This window comes from Ambystoma mexicanum, chromosome 1p (genome assembly GCF_040938575.1).
Source record: "Ambystoma mexicanum isolate Mex_15411 chromosome 1p, UKY_AmexF1_1, whole genome shotgun sequence".
NCBI classification, from domain to species: Eukaryota; Metazoa; Chordata; class Amphibia; order Caudata; family Ambystomatidae; genus Ambystoma; species Ambystoma mexicanum.
The window spans coordinates 1,093,577,174-1,093,594,193 of NC_090921.1; the positions used below are offsets into that span (position 1 = coordinate 1,093,577,174).

Consider the following 17,020-nt stretch of genomic DNA (forward strand, 5'->3'; position numbering starts at 1 on the left):
ACAAGAGACAAAATCGGGTTAGATGCACAGTCTGGCAAATGAGGATTTGCAACATGCCCCTAATGCAGTCGGTATTTAAAAAAGGAAATCTAGAGTGTTTGATATGTATTTATTTTGTATTTATTGCTCGCTTGTTAGGCGCTTATACAATAAGAAAATACTGTTTCAAAGCACCCACAGGGCAGGGAGGGAGAAGTTGGGAAATACATTACAACTCAATATTTAAGAGCATAGGTGGAAGAGGGAACAAACCTAGTATGCCTTGTGAGTATTCAAACGTGCAAGTGCAGGAAGGAGAGGGAAGAGGGAGTCAGTGCTGTGGCGTCCAAGCTCGTGGGAGAGCCATCATAGCCATCATTGCTAATATTGATTGTTTAGCGAGAAAGAAACTATATGCAGTACATAGCACACAGAGTGTCTATTATAACACACTCACTCCTACAGATCTAAGCTTTGCTCAACCGAATTATGTAGATTCATTATTTATCTAAGATTGAGGGGCCGATTCATGGAACAAACGTGCGCCGAAAATCCCAGCGCAAGCAGGCACAAGGAAGCGCAAGTGTGAGAAAGCAAGCGCACGCGCACGCGTGCGATTCAAGGAAGGCGCTGCGCTACTTTCCCACTGGTTGTGCACCAAATCCGTGCATGGCGCACGCTGGCGCACACGTCTCCAAACAGCGTGCGCTAAGCGCACAGCGAAACGCACAGCGAAAGCGCACATCGCGCAGCGCACACAACAAAAGTAGGCCGAACAGGGGGCGTAACACGCGGAATGGGGAATAACGCGCGAAAAAGAAGGCGTAACAGGGGAAGTACTGCTGGGAAGTACACGGAACGCCCACATGCACGCGAACCACACGTATTCATGGAATCGAATAGGGCAAACCCGCGCACGGGCAAAGACACGCACAGGCCTAAACACGTCCACCACACGAAGGCAGGCGGTAGCATCCCTGCGCATTACAAAAGTGTGCACAAATAAAAAGCACGCATATACTGAGTGGGGTACGTGTATTCCTGGGGTTCGCGTGAAGTTTCACACGCGATAGGCCTTGTGCGAGTGGGGTACGTGTATTTTGGGGGTGTGCGGGAAGTTTTCCACGCGATTGGCCTGGGTACGTGTATTTCAGGGGTGCGCGGGAAGTTTTACACACGATTGGCCTGGGAACGTGTATTTCAGGGGTGCGCAGGAAGTTTCACACGCGATTGGCCTGGGCGTGTGTATATCAGGGGTGCGCGGGAAGTTTCACACGTGATTTCAGCAGGGTACGTGTATTTCAGGGGTGCGCGGGAAGTTTCACATGCGATTTCAGCAGGGTATGTTTATTTCATGGGTGCGTGGGAAGTTTCACAAGCGATTGGCCTGGGTACGTGTATTTCAGGGGTCCGCGGGAAGTTTCACACGCGATTTCAGCAGGGTACGTGTATTCCTGGGGTTCGCGGGAAGTTTTACACACGAAAGGGCAACGCCCGTGCGCGATACGTCACAGACGCACTTACCTGCTAAGGGCCTTTGGTCCAATGAAATCGTGTACGTGCGCTGACGGGCTTACGCGCTAAGGACCTTTCCTCGAATTACACGGTGACGTACAATTTTTTCATGTGCCAAATCACTCCGTATCAAGCTGGCCACGCGAAAACACACGGAAGACCACGCTCCTGCCCTGAAGGCCATTTTCCTGCCCCCCAGAGCCCCGAGCATGCTCCTACCTGCCATCTGCTGCTGCCTGACTGCCTGCTGCCCACGTGCCCTGCTATTTGGTGCCTGCACATCAGCCATCTGCAGTGGTCCAGTTGCTGTGTCCACCCCTGCTGGAACAGAAGACTCCCGCCTGGGATACCATCGCTGCACAGCCCAGCCCCAGGACCCAGTTGCCCACCCACGCCTGCCTCGGGGGTCGCCATGTTGGGGCAAACACCATCTGAGACCACTGGCGACCCCCAGCCAGAGGGGCAGAGGGCCACCAGCTTCAGTCAGAAGGAAGTTGGTGTCCTGGTGGAGCAGTCCTGGGGCATTATGATGCCCTCTTCGGAACATCACGCGCCAACAAGGAAGGACGGGATAGGATCTGGGACGACTTTGTGGTTGCCATCAACGTGGAGGGGGTGGCAACCCGCAACATCAAGCAAGTCAAGAAGCGCTGGGAGGACTTGAGGTCCAGGACCCTCATAAAGGCCCGGCGCCTCGTGGAGGGGGGCCGGGGCAGCATGAGTACCATCCAGATGAGGGTCCTGGAACGCGTAGCCCCAGCGCTCCACGCCCAGATCCTTCAGCGGCAGATCCGTCTGGAGTTGAGCAGTAAGTGGCCAAGCATTGCTGTGTGAGACAGGGCATGTTGCAGGGTGCTGGTTGTCTGATACTTGCCTGTATGTCTGACATAGGCCATGTACGTATGTGTGTGTGCAGGGACATCATGGTGAGACCAGTAATGTGTGAACCACATGGTAGGTGCATGTGTTACAATGCAACATGCCGAGCAGCATGCGGAATGCACGCATTAATGCATGCCTGTCTCTGTTATTGGACATGGATGGGGTGTGAGAGATGGGTGCTGCGGTCATGGACATGTATGGTGTCCATGTCTGTGTCTGACTTGCGTGTCTGTGACTTGTAAATGCCATGGATGCATGACACATGTCTGCGACAATGTTCAGATTCACTGATGCAGCCTACTCATCCTTGTATTCACTGTGTCTGGGGGGTACGAGGCCAGATGGATGAAACTACAGTGAAGTGTGTGTATGTGATAGGCATGACCCATGATGCATGTGAGTTTCAAACCAGCATTGTATGTTTCAAGAGTCCCTTGGACAAGTATGCTAATGTCATTGCATGCCCCATGCCTGTTACTGCATGTGTTTTGCCTGCACTGACCCATGTGTTGTGGAGGGACATGATGGAAGTGATGTTTGACAGTGCCACTCATCGGCTATTGCTTCCTGTCTAGGGGACCATTGTACAGTACCCTGATGCTTGTGTTCTATGTCTCCCTCTACACAGCGGCAAGTGATGAAGAGGGGGAGACGGCGCTGTGGAGCAAAGCGGCGGGGATGCCCCCACCGGCCGGCGACGCAAGGCCCAGTCACCCTCCCAGAATTTACCATCGTCCGGGAGTGAGGGGACTGGTGCTGCGTCTGCTACTACGGCTGCAGCGGAAGGGGTGGGTGAGCCCCCACAGGGGCTTGCAACGGCGGAAGACAGTGTGGAGCCATCCAGGTTGGTGGTTTCCACAGAGGAGGAGGAGGCCGCTACTGAGCCGCACATGGGGCCTGGTGGGGGTGGTACCACTGGTGCAAGTGGTGCAGTCCAGGGGCAGGAGCAGGAGGCAGCACAGGTCGCCATGGAGGGGCCTGTGCATGTCACTGTCCCTGACACTGTGACTGCACCACCATGCACCAGCAGGGATGCCCCATCCCAGGCCCGTCCGCAGGTAGGGGGGATGTCCATGTCATCTGACACTCCTCTTCCTGCGAACGAGGGGACCCCTGGCCGTATGGAGAAGGTCCTGATTGGTGTTGCATTGCGCATGCATGACATTCGTGATGACGTGCGTGCTTCCCGGGGGGAGCACGCACGTCATCACGAAGAGCAGCGTGCCAACGTGGCCCAGTTGGGAGTGTCCATGGTCGGGGGTTTTGTACATGTGTCGGCCACTTTGGCGGCGCTCTCCTCCTCTGTGGAGACTATGCACCAGTCGTTCTCCATGCCGTCTTACGGCCCAGATGCCACCAGGGCCCCCTGTGGACCTGCCCTGACCAATGCAGCCAGCTCCATGGTGATCCCATCCCTGCAACAGTCGGGAGTCGGAGGTCCAGCAGGGGTGGACACCACAGCAACTGGACCCCAGCAGATGGAGGATGTGCCGGCATCATCGGGCAGGGCACGTGCACAACGGCGTCGGTGGATTCCATCAGCCTGGATGCCGTCGTGCTGGCAGAGGCAGTTGCATCGGAGGCAGCGGCAGGCTCAAGGTGGGAGGCATCATGGCTCGGGGCCATCTACATCAGGTGGGCAGGCATCGGCCGGAGGGCAGGAGGACCCTGGAATGGGAGTGTCTTCCGTGTGGCAGCGGTTGGGCCAGCAGATAGGTGCGGAGCGGCGGCGGGCGGAGGAGGCACGGCTCACAGTGGTCAGGGCAGAGAACTCCATGCGCAGGGCGCTGAGGCGGGCTGAGTGCCTCGAGGGAATTCGCAGGGAGTTGGAGGTGGACATGGCGTTATCCCTGCGAGACCTCGGGGCCAGAGAACAGGCCCGCCTCCAAGACATTGAACAGTAAGTTGATGATGCCCTGGCCCATGACATCAACAAGTGAGCCGTTGGACTTGCCCGCCGCCATTGTATATAGTTCATTAGTGTTAAGTTTCATTTCTTTTTTCTTTCATTTGGGGCGCATGGACTATGCCCCACATTTTTGTATATAATTAGTAATTAGGTAGGTTTCATTGTAGGTTTCATTTATGTCGTTGGGCTCATGGACCCTGGATTTGCTATTTGTACATAGTTTTACAGTGGATTTTTCTCATTCATCTTTTTTTTTCTTCACCATGGAGCAATGGATATTACGCTTTTCTTTCCCTTTGGATTTGCTTTGTTGGACGGTGACTTTGGACACATTTTCATTTGGATTAATTTGGATTCTCATTTTATTTATTTATCATTTTTTGGGACATGCTGCATTTTGATTATTATTGGCATTTTTGTGTGTTTTGATTTCATTCCCTTCATTTTGACTTGAATACATTTTTGTTTCTTACTTCAATGTGTGGTCTTCTCTCATTGGTTTCATGCATGTCACAATGTGGGTTTTCTCAGTCATGTGTTGCCATTGTGTGGGTCTGACAGACTTGTACTCATGCGCATACTGCTTATTTGTGATCTATCATGTAATGGGGATTTCAATTTGGAGTGGATGTAAAGCTTGGTTGGGTGTTTGGACTGGGGGGGCGTGGGGTGGGATTTGGGTGGCCATAAGAGCCAGGGATCTAGATTGTGATGACGTGTTGGCTGGGGGACATGTGTCGGGACCTGCTGGCAGGTGCCTGTCAATACTGGGGGGGTGGGGGTACAGGGGGACATGTGTCGGGGCCTGCTGGCAGGTGCCCCTCACTGCTGGGGGGTGGGGGTGCTGGGGGACATGTGTCGGGGCCTGCTGGCAGGTGCCTGTCAATGATGGGGGTGGGGGGGGTCAGGGACATGTGTCGGGGCCTGCTGGCAGGTGCCTGTCAATGATGGGGGGTGGGGGGGCTGGGGGACATGTGTCGGGGCCTGCTGGCAGGTGCCTGTCAATGCTGGGGGGTGGGGGTGCTGGGGGACATGTGTTGGGGCCTGCTGGCAGGTGCCTGTCAATGATGGAGGGGTGGGGGGGCTGGGGGACATGTGTCGGGGCCTGCTGGCAGGTGCCTGTCAATGCTGGGGGGTTGGTGGGGCTGGGGGACATGTGTCGGGGCCTGCTGGCAGGTGCCCCTCACTGCTGGGGGGTGCGGGTGCTGGGGGACATGTGTCGGGGCCTGCTGGCAGGTGCCTGTCAATGATGGGGGGTTGGGGGGGCTGGGGGACATGTGTCGGGGCCTGCTGGCAGGTGCCTGTCAATGCTGGGGAGTGGGGGGGCTGGGGGACATGTGTCAGGGCCTGCTGGCAGGCGCCCCTCACTGCTGGGGGGGTGGGGGTGCTGGGGGACATGTGTCGGGGCCTGCTGGCAGGTGCCTGTCAATGATGGGGGGGCGGGGGCACTGGGGGACATGTGTCGGGGCCTGCTGGCAGGTGTCTGTCAATGCTGGGGGGGTGGGGGGGCTGGGGGACATGTGTTGGGGCCTGCTGGCAGGTGCCGTTCACTGCTGGGGGGTGGGGGGGGTGGGGGTGCTGGGGGACATGTGTCGGGGCCTGCTGGCAGGTGCCTGTCAATGATGGGGGGTGGGGGTGCAGGGGGACATGACCAGGGGTGCAGGGTAGTCCCCTGTGGTGTGGGCTGCCTGCAGGGGCCGTGGAGGGGGTAGAGGGGACACCTGGGAGGACCCACACTGCCAATTCACGTGTAGGACTCCCCGCGCACCCCCGAAATATGCGTTCCCTGCTCTGACAGCAAAATCGCGTGTAAAACTTCCCGCGCACCCCTGAAATACACGTACCCAGGCCAATTGCGTGTAAAACTTCCCACGCACCCCTGAAATACACGTACCCAGGCCAATCGCGTGTAAAACTTACCGCGCACCCCTGAAATACACATACCCTGCCGAATTTGCGTGTAAAACTTTCCACGCACCCCTGAAATACACGTACCCTGCTGAAATCGCGTGTAAAACTTGCCGCGCACCCCTGAAATACACGTACCCTGCTGAAATCGCATGTGAAACTTCCCATGCACCCAAGAAATACACGTCCCCACTCGCACAGGGCCTATCGCATGTGAAACTTCCCACGCACCCCCGAAATACTCATACCCCACTCGCACAGGGCCTATCGCATGTGAAACTTCCCGCGCACCCCCGAAATACAACTACCCTGCTGAAATTGCGTGTGAAACTTCACGCGCACCCCTGAAATACACATACCCAGGCCAATCGCGTGTAAAACTTCCTGCGCACCCCTGGAATACACGTACCCTGCTGAAATCGCGTGTAAAACTTCCCGCGCACCCTTGAAATACACGTACCCTGCTGAAATCGCGTGTAAAACTTCCCACGCACCCCTGAAATACACGTACCCAGGCCAATCGCGTGTAAAACTTCCTGTGTACCCCTGAAATACACGTACCCAGGCCAATGGCGTGTAAAACTTCCTGCGCACCTCTGAAATACACGTACCCTGCTGAAATCGCGTGTAAAACTTGACGCGCAACCCTGAAATACACGTACCCTGCTGAAATCCCATGTGAAACTTCCCACGCACCCCCGAAATGCACATACCCCACTCGCACAGGGCCTATCGCATGTGAAACTTCCCGCGCAACCCCGAAATACACGTACCCTGCTGAAATTGCGTGTGAAACTTCACGCGAACCCCAGTAATACACGTACCCCGCTCGCACAGGGCCAATCGCGTGTGAAACTTCCCGCGAACGCCAGTAATACACGTACCCCGCTTGCCGTGCTGGTACAGGGTTAGCGCAGCCCTTTGGCTGGATTGGGGATTTTGATGGCTTTACCCTGCGCGAGGGGCGTTCTTGGGGGTGTAACTGGCGCTGCTGCAGGGTCGCTGCGCCACTGTGCGCCACGGCTTGTTTTGGTAGCTGAAATCCATGAATGCGCTGTGCGCGGAAATGGATTTTAGCGCATGCGGCTGGTGCAGAGATTCACACGCGCACACTGTGCGCCAGCCGCGTGCGCCACTTGTGCGCTAAATTCTATGAATTACCCCCTGAATATACTTCCCACACTCAAACATATGGGTCGTTGGATTATTCTGCCCCTTGAAGAGCGATCTTGCCGGATATGTAATTCTACAATGGAGTCGGCTAGGCACCGCTTGATACAGTGCCTTAAGTTGAGGTCACGCTATTTGAAGAGCTATGCATGTTTTATTACAAATGATGACACTCTAGGTACTGATCAATTCTGGAGTCACATATATGGGGCAGAGTCAATTGTAATTACAGCGGCTGCCTGCCACGTGTGGAAATAAGTCATTTTTTTGTTTGACCTGGGTCGCTAGCTGTGGGGGGGGGGTCCTTTATTGTCTTTTAACATCTTAATGCATTACTATTAATTAGTTTAAGTGCTATTTATCGCAACCTCTTATCATTAATTGGAGGGCTACCCCCCTATTTAATCTAATTAAAACATAAATCATGTTTTAAATATATGCTGTGTTCTTTTATGAAATTGAAGATTCTGATATATGATATGTTATGTATGTATTGAAAAAGAGGTCAGGGAGCCCCTCTGCAATAAAGAACACAGCATTCTGTGGCAATGTACCCAATCACAGTCTGCAGCCACATGTTTTAGCTCACTGTACCTTTCACAAAGGAGGAATATCGATTTTCATATCAGTCTATGTCCCGCCCACTTGAGCAGTCCAGCACCGAAATGCTATGGCAATCCTCCTTTGAACAAGAGTACCAACAGCAACCCCAGACACCTGTTTCGGCCTAGTCGGGCCTCATCAGTGAGGTGGAGCTGTGACACTCTGAGCACAGTGAGCACATCTGGATAACCCTAGGTAACTTAGGGTGACCAACCCCAAGTTCCTTTTACATTCAAAAAGAGGTCAGTGCGGGACCCGCAATAAAGAATACAGCATGATAACCTTTTCTGTGGGAATGCACCCACTCAGAGTCTGCAACCACATGTTTTAGCTCACTGTACCTTTCACAAAGGAGGAATATCCATTTGCATATCAGTCTTTGTCCCGCCCACTTGAGCAGTCCAGCACCAAAATGGTATGGCAACCCTCCTTTGAACAAGAGTACCAACAGCAACCCAAGACACGTGTTTCGGCGGGCCCCTGGACGTATAATAGTTGTAGCTGAGCAAATGAGACTGCAAGTGGCATTAAATAAACCGGACTTATTGGCAGTCTCCCTGTCCTGTTTATTGAACACCACGTTTGTGACAGCCTGAGCCAATGGTGCAGGGATTCGAACCTGTGAACTTAATGTTGAAGGTAGATCTCAGCAGCGAGCGCTCAACACACTATGTGCGCTCCTACGTACATTAGGTGTTCATTTGACCAATAAAGATTTAGAGACTAATTACATCCAACCTATGCAGTGAGAGTGCTGTGTGCAAGATGGTAAGCTTTGACTAAAAGTGGAATTGGTACACGCATCGTTGTGTTGGTGTTTTGTATCTTTAACATTATCATAGAACTTTTAATTTAGCAACAATTCATTTGATGCTTTTTTAATGAGCAAGATTATCTGGCAAAGTCATCAGATATTTAGATTTTTAAAACTCTCTTTCTCATCACATTTCTTCCTGCCAGGTCGCAATATATTGAGTGATGAGCTCCTAAACGAACATGGACACGACCTCCATCAGGATTTGGGAGGTAAAATTATAAACTCCTTCTGATGTATTGCATTGGATGCAGAAACGTCTATGCTCCTCTTACATTGAGACTGCACATTATCCAGTGATGAAAAAACAGTCATCCATTCCGGTTACTAATATATGGATTATTTCCAGTTAAACAGATTTAAAGTTACAGAAATATTTGTCTTCATGCAGTAGAATTTTACGTAGGAGAATTTCCAGTAATTGGGGATCCCAATCTTTTACAATTTTCTTAATTTAAGGCTTTGTTTCTGAATCTGTTTTACATACATGATTTTTATTTGTTATTCACATAAACACCCACTTTCGGCCAATTCATAATGCATTACGACAGTAAAACAAGGGGTACACAAGAAAATCAAGATACATCTTGAATTGCACTCCAATCACCCTAAGCATTAGGTAAAATGACACCGAAAAACAACACACTTTAGAAAAGTAAATAAACATAAGCATAAAGATTCAAATAATTGTGTTAGGTGGACTGGTACGTTCTTTGAAAGTTCTGCACGCCATCTACCGACTTGCCCAGTGCTGGCTTCTCTAGCCAACATTTCAGTTGATCCTTAACTCTTATGTTATGTTAGTTTATGTTATTACTTTCCTACTACACCAGATCACCAGTAGTGGTAGTAGTGTTAGTAGTGTTAGCGATCCTAGGCTTGTCATGGAGTGGCATACTGTGCCCCGTTAGGGGTATCCAGACCTTACTCATCTGGAGAACAGAAAATTAGAAAAATGGGAAAGCGAGAAATAAATAGAACAAAGTAAGAGAGGATGGAAAAGGAATTCTCAAAGAGATAATGGTTGAAATTGGTTGTAATTGGAAAATATTCAAAAACAGCATCCCTTCTGAGTTGGATCACCCATTCTTGCCTTGATTCTACTGTTGTGAGATCCCCACATGATCTCCGATGCATAGCAAAAAGGGTACAATCATAAGAGCGAGGAGACGGCTAAATAAAAGCCCAGTCCCAGTTGGCTTTTAGATTGACCTTTGAAACCGTGTATTGTCAAGAGGAGGGGGGCCAATACAAAACCAAAAGCCTGTGTCACATTCCAAGGGTCCTTATTAAAACACAAAACTGAGGGGGAGGGAAGGTAAGGGAATGTGGGTGGAGATTCGACCACCAAAGGAAATCAAATGCAGTGGACGTAGTCCTTCAGTCCTTCTCTCTTTCCCTCATCGCTTGTCTCATCAGATTCAGACAAGATGTCCCTCACAGTCCTTGGGGGTTTGAGTGCCCTTCACATCTTTCTTGGGTGCAGTGACTTGTTAGGATTCTGTCATCTGCTTTTCATCCTAGTAAATACCTCGTCTTCCCTTTTGTGGTTTTCGGAAGTTGGGCAAACTTCTAAGCACGTTGGGGCACCAGGATTCTTAATCTCCACTCCCTGCAAGGCTAGCGAGATGTTCCCACTGTGCCAATGTTTCCACCATTTTAGGAGTCATTCTAGTATCTGGAGTCTGGGTCACCCCATGCTCCACTGCAGTACTTCCTTCCTTCCCACCTTTCTGCAACTTTTCTTTCTCCTTCCCCTCGACCAAATCAGCATGCTTTTATGAGCCCACTCTCTCCCCTCTCATGCTCACTCCACCACGTTTTCCCATTCCTTCCTCTAACCTGTTTAACTTAGGTCCTCTTTGCATTTTCAGGCACTTTGCTGGACTTTGGTTTATCACTTTCCTTGTCTCCATCTTCCTTCCTTCGGTCTCCTTCTCTCATTTCTCTCGCTATTGTTTCTCGTGGAGTCCTGTCACAGCTTTTCCTGATTTTAGCCACATCTTCTCCAGGGTCAGATGACATTGGAAACATTTCAGCCACCAGGGGCGCTGAGCTGCCCCACGCAGCTCCGCTTGGTTGCCACTCTGTGCCCATAATGCCGACTGTGAAAAGCAGCCAGCATCATTCGATAATAATAATAACTTAATTTTTATAGAGCGCTAGACACCCATAGTTCTCAGAGCGCCGAAATAACATAAGGCATTATTATCCCACAGAGTGGTACTCAATTTATCGACCTCAGAAGGAAGAAAGGCTGAATTGACCCTGCCGGGATTCGAACCTGCCACAGCAGGCTACGCACAGATATCTGGGGCGAGCACTTAACTCATTGTGCTATCTGACCGGCTATCCATGACATCAGTTCCTTTTTTCTGTGCACTAGTGTGCTTTTTCAGGAATGCCCCTTGCAATGTATTCTTTATGTCTCAACCCTCGAAGGTGGCTGTGCAAGTTTTGTATGCAGTAGAAGTCCACGTGGGATCTTAGTGTAGAATGCTTTGCAGCTAAGTGAGGATCATGTCAATTGATGCCCCAGAACGCACTCTGGGAGAAGGCCACACACGTGTACACTTTTCTTCAAACACTGTCACACTCGGTCAAAATCTCCAACTTTGGAACCTTCCCCAGAGACATCCCAGGTTCCAGAGAAGAAATAGGAGGAACCTTTCTCTCAAGATGGTGATTCAAAAGGATAAGACAAAAGAAATGCTGCTACAGGTCCGACTCCCCCAGTGACAATTAAACATCACACCCTTTCCTCCTCATCCTTTAAAAGGAGATGTCCCTCCCACCCCAGGGATGGCAAAGGCCCCTGGAAGGAATCAGCACTGGCAAAAGAAGTCAAAATACAATTCCCATCAGTTTCCTCTACTCCAGAGTGGTGAAAGGTATTCAGGTGCAGATGCTTGACAACTTCACAAAGGCTCTGGAGGCAGTGGTTCCGGCTTTGCCACCAGTGGTGGAAAAAGGACCTAGGGCCTCATTACACGGAAGGCGGTAAGGATTAACGGTCACCGGTAAGGGTACGGGTAACCGTTAACCCGTACCGCCTTACTACGAGGTCCCTTTGCGGGACCCGACCTTAACGCCTTGTGTAGACCAGCCGTTAAAGTTGGGACCCGCAAAGGGACCTTGGTGCTAATTACGGTACCACAATTTGCTGTACTGTAATTACCGCCTTCCCCATTCCCATTATGCCCTATGGGGCAAAAATGGGAATGGGAAGGGCCATGGAGAAAGGGGAAATTACCGCCCTACCAACCTTGGAATGGGGTGGTAATTCCCCTTTTCTCCATGGTGGTACCGGTATGGTACCGGCAGTAACCATGGTGCTAATAGCACCATGGTTTACCGCCTTCCGTGTAATGAGGCCCCTAGTGTGCTTAATTAACCAAGCCAGAAGAGGCAGCTCTTCAGACCTGAACTGCACACCTGCTGGCGTGGTTCTGATTGCTCACCTCCACTGTCATTTGGTTTTGCCTGTGGGCATTAAAGCCCAGTGCTTTCATCCTTAGCTGCAGCACTGTCATCCCACTGAATTGCGCTCTTCCCTTTTAATCCTGTGATTGCTGCCCCAAACAGGGAAGCATGGCTAAATCCCACTTTGGCCCTGACTGTAGAAAAGCGCCCCCCACCACCCAGTGTCTAAGTTGGCCAACTTGCACTCTTACTACCCCCGACAGGAAGAGTAAGAAGCTCGGTGCCATGGGTCCAAAGATTTTGACCGCTGAAAATGCAGCCTGCTCCCTGGCCTATACCGACACCATGTGTGGTTTGTGAAGTATTGTGTCATATCCATGTTGGAGAATGGCACTGAGGCCATGCAAGAGTTTCTGCAGTCTTGCTTTGACACTGTCCACTGTGCTGCTTGTGCCATGGGCATGTCCATGTCCTTTGCATACATTCCTGGTTGAGGACGTGTGGGTTTGCCCTGGATGTCCAAGCAAAGCTTCTTGAAATGTCGTTGGACAGTGAAAACCTGTTTGAGGCGAAGGTGGACGACTCCCTGGAGAGGTTTAAGGCCTTCAAAACTATGGCATAGTCCCTAGGTTTAACTGTCCAACAGCCTGCAGGCTCTGCTCTGCTCCATTTCCACCTTGGATTTAAAGCTAAAGGATTTATTTGTATTGTATTGAATTGTATTGTATTATATTGTATTTATTGTGTTTATATAGCACTTTAATCCAAAACGCTTTACATTTTAAAAACAGAATACATATAACATTATAACAGTAGAAGCAATTTACAATTATGAATCAAACCAACAAAACAGTAAGCAGAGCAATTAAACTGTGAAGGAATAAGGAAAGGGTGAGGAAGGGGCGGGGGAGGGAAACAGAAGGGGTATAAGGGCAAGAATGAGGGAGGGAAGGGGAAGGTAGAGGATCATAGGGAAGATTCGAGGGAAGGAGAGGGAATGAGAGGGGGGGAGGGTTTCATGGTGGGGAATGGAGAAGGAGAGATTTCAGGGAAGTGCAGAAGGAGGAGAAGGTAGGTATAGAGCAGATCGAGAGAGGTAAGGAGTTCCAGTGCAGGGGGGCTAGGAGCTGAAAGGAGCGGAAACGGGAGGAGGCACATGGGGAAGGAGGAACAGTGAGAAGGAAGTGGTCAGCTGAGTGAAGGGAGCAGGAAGGAGTGTAGAAAGAGAGGATAGAGGAGAGATAAGGGGGAGCAAGATCATGGAGAGATCTAAAGACTAGATTTGTACCTGCACAAGAAAGTTCAAGGTAGTGTCCTTGGGACATATCCTCCAGGCCCTTAACATTCAGAACTTGCTGGGGTGGCTGAATGGTCTAATTATCTTTGTCAATGTATCCAAAGGATAGGAAGTGCCTGGAGTTCTTGGTTTTTAAAACCCCTTCCCCATTAATGATGCTAACATTTGGTCTTTCCTCGGCCCTGAAAGGCCTAACCAAGCTATTGGCTCTGGTGGCCACATTTATGTCTTCTTAAACTTTCTACTTACCTTGCATTCCCCAACAAAAATGTAACTTTGAGGGTGAGGGTGAGGGTGAGGCTGACATTCCTTCCCAAAAAAGCTGTTACCCAGCACCTCATACATTTAAGGTACAGGAGAGTTTTCACTGTCTGGACCCCAAAAAGGCCCTAAGATACTAAGTCTCTCAGATGGGGGACATCAGGACGGATTATCAGAGTTGCATTGGTTGGGTTGGGGATTGAGTGGGCAGGACTGTTACCAAGCAGATCCTGTCCAGGTGGATTGTCCAATGAATTTTAGAGTAGTACAAATGGGCTGGGAAGGTCGTGCATGAGCGTCTCAGGGCCTACTCTACCATGGGATCTGGTCCCTGATTTTGATATCTGTCGAACAGCTATGTAGACCTCCTAAGCCTTCACTCCTAGTCCCTCATAATGAGACTTGCCATGTGTGGAGCTGCTTTCAAGAATCAGAGTGACGCACACGCTCTAGATTCAGCAATACAACAGACTAAGGGATTTTTGTTAAACTCACCTCTCAGCTGCACCAGAATGCAGTGGAGAAATAGGTTTGTACATTGAGAGTGGCCAGTAATTGACACTCTCACCCCCCGCCCCCTGTCTTTACTCATACTTTACCCTGCTGGCTGCATGAGCGCTGGCTTTGCAACTGGGCTCATCAAACCAAGGTATGCTCTTTACAGGGAGCCTAATACCCTCAAGAGGAGTAGCCCCCTTATGCATGACCATCGGTCAAAACTCATGTCAACTGCCCGCAGGAGTCACTGAAGATTTGGTCACATAACCATCAACGAGAAACAAGGGACAGCATTAATATAAGTAGCATCACATGTACGTGCTCTGTAAAGTTTTGTTACATAGAAATATGATGAATGGGTCATAATATATTTCGGTCACATGCAAAAATAATGAATGTAAAACACAATTCCTTTTTTCTCCATTTGCAGATACTCAGAAAGAGCTCAAGGACCACCTATTTCGGCAGACAAATGTCCTCCAAGAATGCAGGCCTCCTGGGCAGTCCCACCCGGCTCAGAATTTCCCTATTTCTGAGCGATACATAGAACTAGTGGTGATAGGAGGCCGTCACTTAAGGAAGCAAGGTCAACATGAGGCTCTTCAAACTGGTGAACTCCATGAGTATCATATACGAAGGAAAGTGCAGACCGGGCTGGAGCGCATAACCCCCAACCGACTCTTTCGCTGGTGCTTCCGATCACATCGTGTGCCACAGTCTGTGATAGTGACCGGAGTGGCAGGTGTGGGCAAGACTACCTTAATGCACAAGTTTGTCTTCGATTGGGTACAAGGAAAGCATTACCAGAAGTTTGCATATGTTTTCTTCTTTAAATGTCGAGACATGCACCATAATGAGGACGGCATGTATATAAGCTTAGAACAGCTTATCCTTGCAGAATATCCTTTCCTCAAGAAAAACCTTGGGCTGATCCTGAACGACCCACAAAAACTGCTCTTCATCTTTGATGGCTTGGATGAGAGCCGAAGTCAATTAGACCTAAGCAACGACGGATTGCGGGATCTGTGTGGCAGCCCCATAGAAGTTAGTACTGTTGGGGGGATTATGAACAGCCTGCTGAGGCAGACGCTTCTCAAGGGTTCTACAGTGCTTCTGACAAGTCGACCCATAGCTCTGGAAAAACTGCAGACAGGCATCCTTCATCGATCTGCTGAGATCGTGGGCTTTCTCTCAAAGGAGAGGGAGGAGTATTTCTCCAAGTTTTACAACAATGATTTCATATGGAAAGATGTTTTCCAATACGTGCGGGACACAGGGATTCTCTTTACACTCTGTTATAACCCGTCCTACTGCTGGATCACTTGCACCGCCTTAAAATGCTGCTTCACTAAACAGGCGGGAAAGCCCCTAGCTCCACCTAAAACTATCACTCAGCTCTTTGTGAATTATATCTCAAATGTACTGACAAACCACAGCATTGACTATGATTGCGATAGAAATGATCTGATCAAGATTGCAAGGCTGGCGGACCATGGAGTCAAAAACCGCATTTTAGTTTTCTACGATAACGATTTGGCAGCATTTGATGTGAGAGCAACAAAGTTACTGTCAGGATTCATGACGGAGACCACCCAAGCTAATGACCAGTCCAGAGTTACCCGTTCTTTCCTTCATCTCACCATTCAGGAGTTTTGGGCTGCCTCATTGTATTACCTGGATTACTCAAAGGAAGGTTTTAAGCAGTTAATGGATTCAGCCAGCACTTGTGGAGATGGACGATATGAAATCTTCTTTCGCTTCCTTGCTGGCCTCTCTCATCCTCCAAGCAGGTCAATGTTGGAAAGATATTTTGGCAAGTTCTCTGCGGAGGCAACGCGGGAAGTCATCAAGTGGCTGAATGAGAGAGTCCATCAAGAGCTACAAGGCTTAAGGGAGGATGAAGATAAGCAAAAGCTCCTGGACATGTTCTCTTTCCTCTTTGAATCCCGTAACAGCTCGCTTGTGCGTGAGACAGTGGGACAGTGCCCACTTCTTGACCTCTCTGACTTGTACCTCACTCCAGTAGACTGCGTTATCCTTTCGTACATACTGGGATGCTGTAAAGAGATTGAGAGTCTGAACCTGGATTCCTGCCTCATTCAGACGGAAGGTTTGGAGAGACTTTCTCCTGTTTTGTACAGTGTCCAGACTCTGAGGTAAGACTGGGAGTTCTTCTTCTTCTCAGAGGTAAGCATTTTGTTACACTGATGATAAAGTAATGAGGAAATTCTAAAGGGCCCCTAATTATTTTAGTCACCTATGGGAAAAAAAGTGTGAATCATTTCTATGAGTATAAATAAGTTGCTGCTTTGCCAAACTGTGCTTGTTGAAAATTGCATGTTAGTTTATCTTTTATTAACAATAATCACAGTGCCTTACTCTTTTATTTAATGTTTCCATTGTGCACTCTGAGCGTTAATTTTTGCTTTTGGTGCATTTTGTGGAGCTTTGCGCCACCAAAAGGCCAAATCTATTACTACAGGTAAAAGAGAACAGAAGGGGGTTCTCAACAGAGAATATGGTTGTCATGGCAACTGGAAATGTTGGTTGGTTCACAATATAACTCTCATGGCTAGGGCAGCATATTGATCTGTATACCTCTGTCGCAAGAAAGGGAAGAATTGCTTAGAGGTCGTGATTTATGAGGCTTTGGTATGTTTGGAGGCAGTAAGACAGGGTGTCCTTGCTCCCATGTGGGGGATACCTGGCCCTGGGGGGGTCTGATTTCTCCCTATGCTTTCGTTCACCCTGGCGTGCCCTG

The 17,020-nt window shown here is 49.8% G+C and overlaps 1 protein-coding gene across 1 annotated transcript in view; it reads left to right on the forward strand.

The window, feature by feature from the left end:
• LOC138448430 (NACHT, LRR and PYD domains-containing protein 12-like) overlaps nt 1–17,020 on the forward strand; it is a 434,278-nt gene that overhangs the window by 214,202 nt on the left and 203,056 nt on the right. Inside the window, exons 5-6 of the mRNA XM_069604690.1 lie at nt 8,927–8,992; nt 14,690–16,415. Of these exons, the coding sequence (XP_069460791.1) occupies nt 8,927–8,992; nt 14,690–16,415 (1,792 nt within the window). The remainder of the gene's footprint in view (nt 1–8,926; nt 8,993–14,689; nt 16,416–17,020) is intronic.